Source organism: Egretta garzetta, unplaced genomic scaffold, assembly GCF_000687185.1.
Source record: "Egretta garzetta isolate BGI_Z169 unplaced genomic scaffold, ASM68718v1 scaffold426, whole genome shotgun sequence".
Taxonomy (NCBI): domain Eukaryota; kingdom Metazoa; phylum Chordata; class Aves; order Pelecaniformes; family Ardeidae; genus Egretta; species Egretta garzetta.
This window is the reverse complement of record NW_009259977.1, coordinates 2,051,712-2,067,513: the sequence shown is the minus strand read 5'-3', so window position 1 is coordinate 2,067,513 and position 15,802 is coordinate 2,051,712. Positions and strand designations below refer to the sequence as shown.

The window sequence follows — 15,802 nt, the reverse complement described above, 5'->3', positions numbered from 1 at the left end:
CCTCTTATTTTGCTCAGGAAGAATGACTGGAGCTGTCATAACTCAGCCTCTTCCAAAACCTACTCTCTCCCAAAGGAAGGAGGATGCAGCCAGAGGAGATACAGAGGAGAACTCTCACCTTGAATGCTCATCAGCCTCAGGACTCCTGGCACAGAGTGGCACAGACCCAAGCATCCAGGCAAGCATTAGCAAAAGGCATTGGAAATTGGTTAAAAACGGTTCCTGCAGAGGAACTGGTTAAGGTAAGAATGAAAATAAATTAATCAATCTCTTGTTACCAGAAAAAAAGATGACCTGCACAAAGAAACACCCAGCACAGTCACTAGAGTGCTCTGTGCCTGCCAGGCACCACCTAAAACTTCAGGGACTGGAAAACCCAGGCAGGTGAGAGCTGCTGTGCTTCTGCGCCCTGGGAGGATGCAGCGGAGGTGAATGCCTGAGTGTACAGGTGAGGGGTTGCTTCCATTTCTGGGGCTTGTCACCCGAAATGGGAGCAGATGAAGAGGAAATGCATGGCAATGAACGTTTCACAAAGACCGTTTGGCGTGGGAGGTTTTGGTTCCTCATCTGATCTGCTCATTTTCGTGGCTTCACTGGTTACAAAGGCTACAGCCAGCCACCAGGACAGCAGACTCAGAGCAGACCTAGGGCTTTCACACCTTCAAAGAGGAAAAAGAAAGCTCTGCTACACCCTGGGGGAGGAAGGTTAATGGAGCACAGGCAGCAGCGGTCAATGCGACTTCACATCTGCCTTGAGCTGACGGTGCCGAGCTGGCCAGAACAGCTACAGGTTGGGCTGTTGGCACAAACCCAACACAGAACATCACTCAAAGGCTACAGAAACCAGCCAGGATGACACAGGGGCACTCCAGAAGCAAGAGGGGCAGCTGGGCAGCAACCTGCCATTGCAAGGAGATGGGCTCCTCCAAAATACTGGACCCTCTCGTCCCCTCCGCTTGCTCGCTCACAGGGTGCAAGAAATCAATCCCCGTGCCCTACCAAACCCGACTGCCAGCCTATGCAGGCCATAATCTGGTACCAAACATTCCCAAACTGCTCGAAGGATTTACTGCTTATTTTGTGAGTGCTTCTGCTAGACTTTCTCCACGTTCCTATGGCACCGCCTTGTATACACGAGTTGTGCAACTCGGAGAGACCTGTGCTATGCACACGTAGATGTTTCCTCTAACACCAGCACGAGTTCAGTAACAATGTTCTGTAGAAGGGAACCAGCTTTTCAGATCCTTGGATCTTTATTAGCTGAATGAATCAGCTGCATGGCTACCAGAAAGCCTCTGGGATTTTCTCTTTCATCTCTCCTCTCATCAGCACGAATCACGAAAAGTGCCGATGTGATGAGTCAGGAATATCATTTTAGGCACTTGCTTTCTCAGCCTTTGCAAACTGGCACTGATCTAGAGTTTCTTGCTGCTTGCGAGTTTTTCTAATTAAAGTAGGGTATAAATTTAAAGCGCCATCTCTCTTCCCAAATAGCTCTGCATGTGGACACCAAGCCCAAACCAAACCTACGTTGTTCCTGTTTAGCTTAACCCATCTTCAAAGCGGGTGGCATCTGTGTGCAATGAGCAGTTAACCAAGAACACCTCTTGTGGACAGACAAACTGCCAGTGTGCTCCTGGCAGAGCTGAAACGAGTGCCTCAGAGGAAAGCAAGAGAGGTGGGACCTCGTGCTACAAACACTGGCCTGGAACAAGATATTTTGGGGCTTGAGGCTCAGCTGAGCTCAGCCACCGACTCAGTTCATGGCAGCAAGAAAAATCCATTACCCTCTGCAAAATGCCAACGTGACCCCAAGGAAAGGAAAGGTGAGACTTGGGGATTGCAAACAGTTCTCCAGACGAGGATCATCGCTGACTGTCATGCAGCGTCCTCTGTCCCACGCGTGGGTGGATGTACATCCCAGGAAGAGCTGGGCACCACTGCCTGTGTCCAAGTGCAACATTGCTCGGCCAGTGCTGCAAACAAACCACAGCTGCTCCAAGAGTATCTCGCAGTAACTGGCAATTTCTCTGAGTCACCAGCTCCAAGAAACCCCAGTTTTTATAGGAGGATGAAAGTCATGAGTGACACAGGTTTCCTGCAAGTTCTAGCTGTTGCATCACCAGAGAGATAATGTCTTTGGTGGTGCCTGGGGAATCGGATACTACAGCTGTGTAAACTGCGTGTGGGCTAAAGTATCTCAGGGCCGCATCCTCATCCCAACACTTCCAAATCAAAATAAAACCTCTCTGGAGGCAGCATCATTACAGAGAAACATTAAACCCAGCAACTTGGCCCAGAGCAAGCAAATGAGTTATTTTCATCAAAGCAGGCCTCTACAAAATCCACCTTCACCTCTATCCCTAAGCAGCCCAGACACCAAGTTCCAAGGCTTTGTCTTTACTCTAGAATTACATGGGATTCATGTTAATAGCTTCAATTAAAGCTATCCAATCTTTTTGCGAGGGATACTGGTAAAACTTGCACCTCTGATCTGGGGGTAGTTTTACAGATGTACATTTAGCTGCTGTGAGGTGGCTTCAATCCAACTATCCAACACATAAAAGATGCACTAATTTAACTTGGCAGAAAATTGAAATATGCAAATTAATAAAACCCCCCTGAGATGACCACCTGGGAGGACAGAAGGTATCACCTGGGCACACGGGTACGTCTCGATGGAGTTACCTTGACGAATTGGTATCTGCAGCTCAGGTCTTTGCCCATCGGGTCCCACCAGGTCCCAGCACAGCCGATGCATGCACTGCAGCGATGCTGACAGCCTGCACCAGCCTTCATCCCCAGCACAGCCGAGGAAGACTCCTGCTGCTCCTGCTGGTGAGGAAGATGAGTAGAGCTACACCTCTGCAGGGAAATTTGGATATGGCTGAAGGCAGAGTCAACAGAGTCAGATTTTCAACACACGGAGGGGAGCTCTGACCCACTGGGCTCTCCGGCTTTGCTAACCTGAACCCAGAAACCCAAGGTCAGAGCACAACTTAAACTGCTCCAACAGCCAGCGATACCAGAGGAAAGACCAAAGAGCGGCGATGGTAGGAAGCCCTCACCTCAGCCGGGAGAGCTCGCTGTAGCTGTTAACTGCAGCAAAATCTTCCCCTCGCCCCCATGAACACCGCACCAAAGGCAACAGCCCACTCCCAGCCCCTTCCACTCCTCAAACGGGCACGTTCTGTCTTCACACGTCTGTATCTGCCACCATTAAATGATTCTCCTCATAATACATGTATTAAAACTCTCTTTAAAAGAAGTTCATAATCTGCCATCTGTTTCCAGTTAGGCTGTTCTGATTTCTTCTTTTTTTGAAATGGAATATAAAACATTATTTAAAGGTCTCTTAATCTAGCTGGTGGGAGGAGAGAAACCAAAATCCAAATACCACCACCACTGTCACCCTGCCGAAAAGCAAAGACCTGGTGAGAGCCAAGGGCTGGGAAGACGCAATGTGGCCAGTTCAGATCAGGAGTAAGGTACAGAAAATGTGATTAAACTTGGAAGAACTTTACCATCACTTCAAGCCATTACACTGAAACTGGATAAATCTGCAGCTTAAAGACATTGGACACGTATTAGTGGGCGAGTCCTTTGGCTTGGCCAATGCTAATGGATCGTAATGGTTTTAGTTAGCTTTAGTAGCTACACCTAAACACAAATAAATAATCATCACTGGAAATACGGTAACACTGCATGTTCAAGATCACGTCATTGACTTGAGTAACATCTCTGGTTTATAGCTGGTCTGGCTCTTATTAGACATAATGTTTTATACATACACTTACACATACATGCAATCACATGTGCAACACATACTTTATCTCCCATCCTTGTTTGGACCCAAATGCTGCAGCATAGCACCAAGCGAATCACATCTGGAAAGTGCAGATGTTTTGAAGCTCTTGCAGCCTCGCCAACTCATATCGTTTCACTGACAACACTGTCGTAATTGATTTTTCTCTTTGAGCCCAAGCACCTGGAAATTCTGCTAGAGGACTGCAGACACAAAGGTTCTGGATCGCAGAGAAATCTTGAAAATCAAATGCAAAATTAAAACAGGGAATGAAAAAAAAAAAGCCAACCCTGTCCCAGAGCCCTAGGAGCCTAAGTACTCCACAACCTCTTCCCTTGGCAGAGGAAGGACCACATGTGATGGATGTCAGCCATGTCATTTAATACGGCTCTGGAAGGTGTTCATGTAGTATAAGAGGAGAGCGGTGTAAAGCGTACACAGAGCAGCGCAGAAAATGAGACCTGAGAGCACCCTGGAAGGCTGTAACGCAGAAGAAACGCCAAGGGCAGCCAGAATCGGTTGCATTTTCATGATACTTAAGCAAATCTTGCAGTTTGGGGATCTAACTTGTGACCTTTGAATGTCAGTGCTTAGCCGTATGCCCAAGGACACGGGGCCACTAGAGCCTACCTGGTCCCTGGGTTTCCCTGGCTTGGCCATGGTTGGTTACCACGGCACGGAGATGATACCGACGGCACCGAACCAGGTCAGCCCGACACACGTGGCACCTTCCACCACAAACCTGAAACTCAGCTGGAACTCATCCTTCTGGTGTGGCTGCATGCTCTCTCCCCTCCCTGCCACCGTATCCTTTTGCCATACGATCAAATATATGCTGCTCTGGAACAAAACAGCACTCTTGGATGGCCGAACTCACTCAAGCTCCTCCTGGCCTCAAAACCAAGAGCTCCAGTCAACAGTGAAAATTAATACGGACCTTCCTGCTGCATTTTTATAGCCATGGCAGCACTCTGCATCCTAGGGGCCTCCCATGCAAATCTGATTTCATAGCTGGGCGTAAAATCTCACTCTCAGGTTTAATAAGGAAAACCACTGTCCGTAGCAAAGGTGAGACAACAGGCATCCCAGCCCGGGACATCTTAACGAGATGCCTCCAAGACACCCCGAGCCCTCCTCTGGGGCAAACCAGCACGTTTCAGGTCGGACAACCAAATGCAGAGGCACCAAAAAAATCAAAGGCCGACAGTGTCCCAAATAACCACATTTTCTTTTCTATTAAAAAAAACCAAAACCCAACAACCCACAAACCCAAGGCTGTGGGATCCCTCCAAAGTTTCTCTCCGCGTGCCAGCAGGATGACTGATGGTAAATCACACCAGCTCCAGGGCTCTGTCGCAGACTGCTGCCAGGCGGCTCCGCCTGTTGGAGTCACTGACGGTCCCCTTTCCAATTAATCAAGTTCCCATACTGATTAACAGCATGATTCATGTCTCTCGTTAGGCGCATTCTGCAACAAACAAGGCTGTATTTCAAGGCCGCTGGCTTAATGGTTAAAATAAATACCTTCCAAATTTCTATTTTCAAGTAGCTGAACCTTTTCCACCTTTACAACTAATTCAGACTTCCTTCAAATTATTTTTCTAAGTAATATAACAATTTGTTTTTCATTAGAGCTTGTCAAAGCCGGACTTTGGTTTATTTTGAGAGAAACCAGCACTCTCCAGAAACTGTTTAGTACAATTTGAATGACGCCCAAAGGGGTTATTGCAGCCACAATCAAAATAGAGTTTACAGCACTGGCTAGGGGTGACACTTTATTTAAGGATTTAAGGGGCAAAAAAAAAAAAAAAAGAAGAGAAAAGCCCCCAGCCCCCTGAATCAGAAGCTAATTAAATGCACTCCTATGGCTAACAGTAAGTGTTTCTAAGTCGCTCTGACTACTGCAGAATGCAAGAACTTAACTTGTTGCTAACTAATACCAGACACCATTATATGAGCAGCGTTATTTACTGATTTGGGGTGGTATGTGCTGGTATTCTCATGTCTGGCACAGCAGCCTCGCCTCGCAACAGATATTATCAAGCTGGATGTGAAATCAAATACAGGGGTGATTAAACAGTTTGGGTTCTGCCTGCTTAAGTTGGATATTTTTTGGGGGGGGTATAGTTTGGTATTTAATTTAAGGTGGCTTAAATGTAACAGAAAATCTATCCTGTAACTCCTTTCATTTCACATTCCTTTTGTTTTGCTGTCGAGAAAAGCCGAGCTGGAGCCGCGCCAGGGCTGAGCGCAGGCGGTTGGAGGGTGGGCAAGGGGCAGGAGGACCCCGGCCACCCCTCGCCCGCGGGACTGGGATGGGTATGCAGGGCTGGCCCAAGCACCCCAGGGGCTGCAGCGATGGTGATTGATCTCCATAATCCCAGTCCAGTGCTTTGAGGTTCCCAAACAACCTTTTAAAACGCTCTCCCCGCATCCTCCATCTCAGACTCGAGTCCAAAGCAGATTTTTAAACAATTGAGCTGCGAAACTATTTTCCAACAGACCGTTCCTCCCCTAGCAGCAAACTCATGTTCTGCTGTTAATTTTCCTGGGACGTTCTCCGTTTGTTGGTTTTTTTTTTCTAAACCACAACAAAATCAACAAAATTTGGACTTCTGCGAAGGCTGAATTTCCTCTTTGTTTTCGCAGGGGGAAGGCTGCAGCCTGAGGGGCGAACACCCACTTGCTCGCACCCTCCCAGGGATGCGGCTGCCAGTGGCGCTGCTCGGGGGACCACGCTACCTGCATCCCACCTCGCGGGGCATCTGCAAGTGAAACCAGAGCCTGGCCTGGGGGTGTCACCTGGAGGAATACCATCCGCACTCTCTTTCATGGTCCTAACTCAGGGGTGCTCAGCATGCCGATCTCTATGGGAACAGTGCAGAATGGATGCCCCAATTTTCTGGCTGGTGCCTCCCAGCAGCCCTGGGGTGGATCATATGCGGCTTTATTCTCATGCACATGAATGCAAATGTCCTACGGGTGTGTAATTAAAGTGCAAACGATGGGCCTGATCCCTTTGCCACAAGCCCCGGGACTTGCGTAACCCCGACAATCTTCCTGGAGACACGTCTGATTTACACCAGCCTAAGAAAAAAGAGCAAAACCCAGGCTCGTATCTGACAAGTGAAAACAAACACTGGAGTCGGACGCTTTCTGCAGGGAAGGGGGGAGCTGCTTAATTTTTGTTCCTTCTCTCCGGGCTGCTGCCGTGACCTCTGCTACCTCCGAAGGCAGCAACACAATACGCTGCAGCTGTGGCACTGCAACAGCATGATTCAATTTGCGCGTGTGTGGCTGGAAAGGGCAGCTCATCCCTCCAATGTCTTGCAGCGTGGCAGCGGCAGCAGCGGTGGAAGCAGGGGGCTTGGTCCTCTCCTCCCAGAAGAGAGGGGCGGGGGGGGGGACCCCCCTGCTTCGCCTCCCATGTGCAGCTTTGGAGATGGGAAAAGGATCAACTGGGGGAAAATGTCCATTTCCATCATAATTTTTAGAAGGTTGGGGCTTGCCCAAAGCAAGGGAAAAAAAGGGCAGAATATATCTATCTATTCAACAACTGCTTAAAAAAAAAAAAAAAAAAAAAAGAGGAGGAAAATGCCCTTGCTGCCCACTCTCCTGCACATTCCTGGCTCCCAGGAGCACAGGAGCTGCATGTCTCCGGTGAGGTGCCCGGCTGGGTTGTGCTCAGAGCTTGTTTTCTGAGGGAAAAGAGCCAGAGGTTTCCACTGCAGGAGGTTTCTGCCGCAGCCCCCCCAGCCCGGGGGCTCCCCCCCAGCCCTCTGCCAGCTCGTAAAGCTGCCGCGTTCCCGCACAGCTCCTTGGCCGGACCCCGAGAGCTGTCTCGGGAGCTTTCTTTGTCAGCACTCTGAGTTCAAGGGGGTTTTGGCTGCGGAGGTTTTATCTTTGCCTTCCGCAAGGCTGGAATTCAGCTTTGCTCTTGGCATTGTCATCCTTTCAGCTTATATACGGCTCCTGTTGGCCCCTGCTGAAAAACATCCTGGGACAGCCCGAATTTCAGCCCACTGCCAAACCTCGGCGGGAGAGGGACTGGTGGCAGTGAAGAACTGGCAACCCCAAGGCTTCGCCGCTCTGGCTCCTTCGGGGAACTTCTGTCCCACTGTGTGACACTGGGGGCCGAGCTCATCCCAGCATGAAGGTCCTCGCTCTGGGGGCTCCCCAGCCATGGGGCTGCGCAGAGGATGCTCCACGCAGGAGGACGTGCCGGGAGCTTTCAGGGGCCACAGAAAGGAGTCAGGCTTCCCAGATTCCTTCAAATCCAAAGAAATTTGAAGGCTTTGAACTCTCCCCACATCCTACAAATCCCAAACTGTGCCTACATGACTATGACCCAGAACCAGAGCCCTGGAAATAAGGAATGACCCTGCCGTTCCAGCAGTGCTAGCATTATACTTTCCATTTACCAGTTTATTTATTTCTGGATTTTACCTTTGTGGTACTGAAGCTCCTTCCCCTCTGGCACAGCCGAAACCACTCCCTGGCTCTAAGAAACCTCAGCCCCCTCCCACCCAGGCGCCGCAGCCTCCTTGCCGTGCTCTCGAACCCAGCACTACCTGCCAGCTCCTAGGGGCAAGGTGGCTTTTTCCTGGCTTTTTTGGCTTTCCTCTCGCTTCCCCTCATCACCTCGTTTGCCAAGCAGTGTAATTTTACTGCCTGGCTTAAGGAGCCAAGAAATACGTTTGCTGGGGTAAGCTGTGCGTTAGGCGTCGTGAAAAACATGCAGCTTCAGGGTTTTGGGAGCCAGCTCCAGAGAACAGAGAAACACCCGCAGCGCAGCACGGCCACGGGCTTGCGCCCTCTCCGGTTTCACCCACGGACGCCAGTGCTCAGCTCCCTCTGGACGCGGGTGGTTGAGCGCGGGGCCAGACCTACGGGTGCACACAAGTGACCGCGGGGGCACAGGGGATGGAAGTGTCAGCAGGACTCGCCTTCCTCAAGCAGCGCTTTCATCCTCCCCCCTCTTCAAACCACAAGCTCCTTAGGGCACGGGCAGGCTCTGGCTTGATGATTCTACAGAACCAAGAATAACAGGGTCCAGACCTCACCTGTGGTCTCCAAGACCCTCCAAGACCTCTTCTTCCATCTCCAGATACTATCAGCCACCTTTTGGACTTGATTTCTCTTGAACTTTGGGATGCTTCAGATCTACATGGATATTTTTGAGGCTCAGACCCCAACACTACTACAACATCAGCCAATTGGTACATTCAGACTCAAGATGAAAGAATCATTCATCAAAATGATTTGCAAAACACAGGCCGCTGGAAACACCTGCAACTGGATCTCCATCCTGTTAAGGGAACATCCCATTCAAGAGCCACCATCAAGGGACATGCAGTGAAAACAAACCTGTCCTTATGAATTAGGTAAGGTGTCCAAAACCCCAACCCAGTTGCAAATCCCAACTTCCAGTGCTGGAAGTTTAAACATAATGAGGGGATGCCAATGTCCCTGCCCCAGATGCGAGCATCTTGGCGAGCACGGTCGTGCCGCGACATAGCTGCTACAAAATGTGCTTGTACTCCCCAGGAAGGACAATAATAAGCGATAGCAAAAAGCTTTGAATATTTAGCAAACTCTCAAAACCTCTAAGGACTCTCAGTTACATATGAGCAAAGGGCAAGCTCCACCACAGGCTTATTGGGAGGTTTCTGTGGCTCAGGCTGGCCATTTCTCCCCAGCCTGGTTTTACAGGGCCAGTGCGCAGAGCTGAGAGGGGCAGGAGCTGAGTTACAAGCCTCTCCTCCAGCTTTATTCCTGGCAGAGACAATTTGCAGCAGTGCTGCTCGGCACGTCCAGTCTGGCACCTGCTTACAATAAATCCCTAACGATGTTGAAAAGTTAAATGTTCATTTTAGTTTAATTTCTGGTTTAGATTTGGATTTCTACGTACTGTAAATGCTAGAAAGAATGTTTTTGTGAAACAATGCTGCATATTTACTTCGGAGAGCCTCTATAACTGGCTGCCCTTCATAGAATCACAGAATTGTTGAGGTTGGAAAAGCCCTTTAAGATCACCAAGCCCAACCCTTACCCTAACCCTGCCATCCCACCACTAAACCCTGGCCCTAAGCACCTCGGCTGCCTGGCTTTTAAATACCCCCAGGGATGGGGACTCGACCCCTGCCCTGGGCAGCCCCTTCCAGTCCTTGACAGCCCTTGTGGGGAAGGAATTTTTCCCAATGTCCAATCTAAACCTGCCCCGGCACAACTTGAGGCCATTTCCCTTCGTCCTAGAGAGGAAATTTAAGATTTCTTTTTAAATGCAAAAGGGTGCTCTCAGCACAGCCAGCCTGAAGGGGAGGCTTTGCCACCATCACCTGCCATGCTTTCCTGCCGGCTGGGATCTTTCAAGCAGGCTCCCTTGCAGGTGGGATGGGTCAATGCGCTACTTTGGGAGTCAGAAACCCCACAGGTTTGAACCCCAGCAGCCACTACGGGAAGAAAAAAGCCTCCTGTGGTGATGTCCAACGCATGCAGATGGGAGTTTTGGGGCCTGCTTTTGGGATACGTGTGATGGCACGAACCACGATGGGCACAAACTGTTTAGTCCTGCTGAGCACGAACCTGCCTGTTGGCTGTGCTGGCCGCATGGCTGAGCGAGGCTCCTCAGCGCGGGAGCTGCCGTGGCCCAGAGCTTCCCCTCCACGGCCACCCCTTCAGTGCAAGCAGCCTCCTCAGGATTGGGGCTTTATGCAGCGATCAGCGGTGAAGTCAGCACAGCCCGTTCAAACCCTCTCTCTTGGGAGCAGGGGGTCACCAGTGCACGGGGGGCACGCACCCGCTCTCGCTGTCCCCGGCGTGCATGAGGCAGGGACCCCTGTGCCACACGGCAGGGACAGTCCCCAGCCCCATGCCCCTGGCCGGGACGGCAAGCAGCTGTGCTGGCAGCTGGGGAGCAATTCTGCAGCCTTCCTGGGGGACAAGCGGCTGATGGGGCCGAGCTGTAAAAACTTGGATGACATTTTCTCTCTGCTCACCTTTGATCCTGGCAAACATGCTTTGGGCGCTGCAATCGGATTGAGAATCTCTCCGTGTGCAGATGTCCTGCAAAAACTACACCCACAGCTGTAAATCACAGAGCCCTTCCCGATCTGCTGGTTAGTGACAATGAATAATGATTTTCCTAATGGGAACTGGCCAGAATTCAACACACTCCTTGATTATTTTTTGTTTTTAAGCAAAGACTATTTATATTGAGACACTTGCAATAACTAAGACTCTTCAATTTATTTGAGATCAAAAAGCAGCCAAAGAGGGAGATTTCTGGAAGCTCAAGCTACGGGGACTTGTATCAGAGCAGGCAGACCCCAAACTGAGATCACAGCAACATCAACGGGCACAAAGCACCAAAACTGTGGGGTGTCCCAGCTCCTCGGGCTCCCCGCTTCAGGTCTTGTGAGGACACGGGTGGGTGGGCGAGGACAGGAAGGGTACGGTGCAGAGACGCGCTGATGCAGCGTGTGTTTCGGTCGCCATCACCCAAATCTCCCACGCCTGGTAGGTGGCCCCGGCCGGTCCAGCACAGTCTGCCTACGGCGGGACCAAGACAACCCCGCGGGAATGCCCTGGGGGACAGACATCCACTCTCCTCTCTGCTGAGCCGGTGGCTGCCCAGCCCCTCCTCTCTGACGTTTCCAAACTCACTAAGGCTTTTTCCTCGCAAACGTGAACTAAGCAAGAAGAATAAGTTCACACTTGGAAAGAAAAAAAAAAAAAAAGCCTTTTTTCTCTAAAGCACAACTTTTTTTGGGTTTCTGACAAAGCAATATTCTCCAGGCCAGTTGGAATCTGGAAAAATACACTTACTCAACCTAGCCACCATGACTCCAATAACAATTATAAAATGTCCAATAAAACTTGCATGTAATGTCAATTCAAATCTTGAAAAGCAGAATTAAGTGGTATATCAACATTAAACTTTATTGCTTCCTTTGCAGAGCAGAAGTATTGTCAATAAAAGTCATTCTGAATGAAGAAAAGGGCAGTAAATATTAAATAAACAGGTTTTTGTTGAAATGCTATAAATGCACCAGAGCTGCATTTTACACTGGGACCCTTTTTTCCTTCGCAGGCTCCCCTCATGATAGAAATAAGTCAGTAATTGCAAACTATCAATAAAGCGCCAATTAAAGGGTGGTTAGATGCATGCATTTACAATATGTCATTATGAGCCTTTATTGTATGTACTTGGCTTTTTCAGATCCCACTGGCTCCGTCTGAAGTCCCCCAGCACACCAACAGTCATGCTGCTCGTTAGGGGCCCCCGGAGGAGCCGGGAGGGTGCTGGAGGCCGCAGCACAGAGCCCTGGCAGGGGGCTTGGGGCGCATCCCCCCCGCCCCATCCTGTCCCCTGCCGTGGGCATGGGGCAAGGACAGAGAAACCCAGAACCAAGAAGGGGGTGAGAGAGGAGCATTTGGCCAGGCTTGTTGGTCATGGAAGTTCCTTCTGGGAAGACCAAGAATCGTTGGCTCAGTCCCTTACACTATTATTTTTCTGCCAACACAAGAGCAAGCAGAGCATGACAGCTCTGCCCCAAGACTGGGCAGCCATGCCAAGCCTGGAATTTGGCAACGTGGCTTTGTTTTCTGCGAGGCCACTCACCGTGGTGCGTCCTGCTCCTTTCTGGGTCTACCTGCCTTAGGAAGAGCCATCACCATCCTCCCTACACCGCTTTACACACAAAAGCATTCCACTCGCAATTCCTGCTCGCCAGTCTGATCTCCATCATGTCTCAACACCCACCTCCCCCTGCAACAAGCAGCTGACAGAGATGGGACGTTTTGCTTTGTCCATGAGACAAGAGAACAGGTTTTTTTCGGGTTGGGCTCAATATAACCCTCCCAGCGACACCGAAAACCTCAGGTGCAGTGCCCGTCACAAACACAACTGGCAGCGAGTGGAGCAATGCCCTGAGACCTCTTTGGGTCAAGACCTCTTCTGCTCTGCTGCCGGGACCTCCAGCTTCCTGAGAAGATCCATCCCAACAAAACCAAACCCGATGCCAAAAGGTGCGCCGAGCGAGCAGAGGTACAAGCGGTATGTTTGGTGGCACCCAGACACAACAGGACGTGTTTCGGGCACAGGAGAAAGAGCAGGCATCTGCGAGGGCACAAATCCCACGGCTTTTATGTCAGCCCTTTAAAATCTGATCAGCGTTTCTGTGGTTTTCCAATAGAGTTTATAAGCTGCTCTCCAGTTTAATCATCACACGTATTTACAGGAAGCAGTAACAGCTACCGAGTATGAACTCCACGATGCTGAAATGATATGGAACAAACATGGCAGCCAGCAAGGGCTGGAAGCTGCGCTTCTGTGAGTCAGAGTGGCTGGGATTTAACGAGCAATTTGATTAAGCTGGGGCAGAGATGAGAGAAATCAGATGTGGTCGAGGACAGTCTACATGCAGGAGCTTCCATCCTCTGACTTTTGCACAGATTTATTTCTTTCAGGTACAACCCCTGCCCACCGCCACAATTCAACTGGAACATGAGTGCCATTCATTTTTGAAGGAATTATTTTCGCTATAAACCTAGGCTCAGTAAATCTGGCAGTTGTGGAAAACAGCTCAAACATTTTCAGAGATAAAGAACAGTCCTTGAACGTTAAATATAAAAAAAAATCCCTTCAAAGGGTGAAAGAGGTCGATAAAAATTAACTTTTGCAGAAATTGCAAGTGTTCATCCCAGACACCCACAGCCGCATGATCAGACTCTCCGCACTAGTCCTGGCTGGTGTTTCTCTGCCATCCACATGAATTGAAACCAAACCAGTGGCAAGGGAAACAAACCTCCAGGAACACACGAAGAGCAGCCACACCAGCGCGAACCACCCGCCAGCCAACAGTTAATAGCTGTGAATCATCTTGATTCACTCGAGCCTGAACTCCTGACCTGCCGATTGACTCAGTTCCTCTGGATGCTGCTCCTGCTTGGAAAAGACGGGCTCCAGCAAACCACACCGCTGCCGTGATGGCGGCGTTACCCTTGCTGGCACGTGTGCCCATGTCCTTGCTGCTGGTTACGGAGCCAGCATTAGGAACGTGTGTCTGCATCTCAGCCATCCGGGTCCCAGCCCACCCTACAGCCCCCAGACGCAGGCAGTGGGAGAGGATTTACCCCCTTTGAACACCCCCTGCTCCATCCGGGGCGAAGGCATGACCCTTAGGAAGCAAAGCCAGGAGCATCTCACCTGGAAGAGGATCTGCAAGAGGCCATGTACCATGCACATCCGCCGCCCCAGGAAGAGAAAGAATGGCACCACCAGCTCGATGAAGTGATTGACCAGGGTCTCGAACTGATGAAACCACCACGGAGAGCGATGCATGAAGTAGGCGATGGGGTTGGGCACTGGCTGCGTCTGAAAGATGGAAGAAAAAAAAAGAATCGATCCCCCTCCCAAGGCTCAGTGTCGGGGGGGAGCTACAGAGCTCTTGGCCGCCTTCTTTTGTTCTTTCCCCAAGTTTGCTCACAGGAGAACCATCCTTTGCCTCTGGGCACTCATTTCTTTTTAGAGAAAATTAACTTCATTCCTTTTTTTTTCATGCAAACCCCAGGAATTTTTAAGCCAATACATCTTCTAAAACCCATGACTTTTTTTTCTTTTTTTCATCACAACCAAACCCCACTCATCTTAAATTAAACCCACTATTTTTAATACTGAAATATTACACGTAGCTCAACATCAACGGATGTTACGTTGCTGCTGAAGACCAACAGAGCAAGTAAGCAGATACAGAAACCGAGAAAAAGATTTTCTCAGGGTCACACGATAGGTCAGACAGAGCCAGGAATGGAAACCAGATTTCAAAACCTAGGAGATATTCTTTCAAAATGTTTAAATTTGAAATAAATGTGGTGGTAGAGTTGCTTTCCAAAATCATAATTTGGGAGAGGAAAGTGTAATTCCTATAAACACGCTATATTGGTTTAAGGTATTTACATACTGGCCTTGTGACAATATTATTCTTCTATCAGCCTGAAACTTTTTGACACTGGGAGATCTTCCACCCTGTACAATAAAGCTGCAAATTTTACAAAGGGAACAAACCCAAATCCTGATATATTAGTAACGGCCACTCTTAGAAACGCTGCAATTTTAGCAAAAAGAAGTTAACAATTTATCTTAGCATATCTGACAAGCTCAAATTTGTTAGTATTGTTTTAAAACTACGACAGAAAAAAAAAGAGAGGATGAAGACACAAATTTTAATTGAAGGAGACACAACACATCTTTAAATTATTTGTAGTTAAATCAAAAATACAAACAAAACAGGGAAAACGCTGCACTATGCATGGCAACGGAGCGTGCTTCCCCTGCCAAATCCCACAACTATTGTAATTCCTTATTAGCAAAGCTGGGATTAATAAAGTTGTTGCTTTATATGGGTTTGAGGCTGCTGTAACCCCTTAGGACAGGAGACCGCATCCTTCCTTCCTCGGACACCAGCACCGGATGGAGCGGTGTCGGGGTCAGGGAGCTCTGCCAGGTCCACTCCGGCGCGGGGGTGGGAGGTCGGGGCTCCCCGCTCCCGGGGCAGCGGCAGCACCCCGCCTGCCACCCAGGGCCCTTCCCCTGCGCACGGGACCTATTTCAAGTTACTCTCCTTGCTGGACTGCTCTTGGGCATTCCCAGAACGTCAGGGAGGCTCCTTGATCCCAAATTGCTGAGAAGTGCTTTCATCCTTCCAAAAAGGCAGGTTGCTTTCTTGACTGATTCTATTTTTTTTTTATTTTTTTTTTTAAAGCATGTTAACCAAAACTGACCTAGATGAGGTATCAGCCCTACAGGTTGTAACATTTAGCCCAAGATGAGCCAGTTCCCAGCACGTAAGTGCCTGATTCTACCCGGCCAGAGCTGTGGAAAGGCCGCACTCCCGCTTCCCCCCTCTTGCGATGCGGCTGGGCTGACACTGTTTAATGTTAAAGCAAAGAGCATCCTTAGCTGTCAATGTGCCACTCGATTCCTCTGTCCTTTTT

At 49.6% G+C, this 15,802-nt stretch overlaps 1 protein-coding gene across 1 annotated transcript in view; it reads right to left on the bottom strand.

Annotated features, from left to right (window-relative positions):
• The window catches only part of LMF1 (lipase maturation factor 1), a 216,502-nt gene that overhangs the window by 52,112 nt on the left and 148,588 nt on the right, over nucleotides 1-15,802 (bottom strand). The window contains exon 6 of the mRNA XM_009640418.2: nucleotides 14,016-14,183. Coding sequence (XP_009638713.1) covers nucleotides 14,016-14,183 — 168 coding nt within the window. The remainder of the gene's footprint in view (nucleotides 1-14,015; nucleotides 14,184-15,802) is intronic.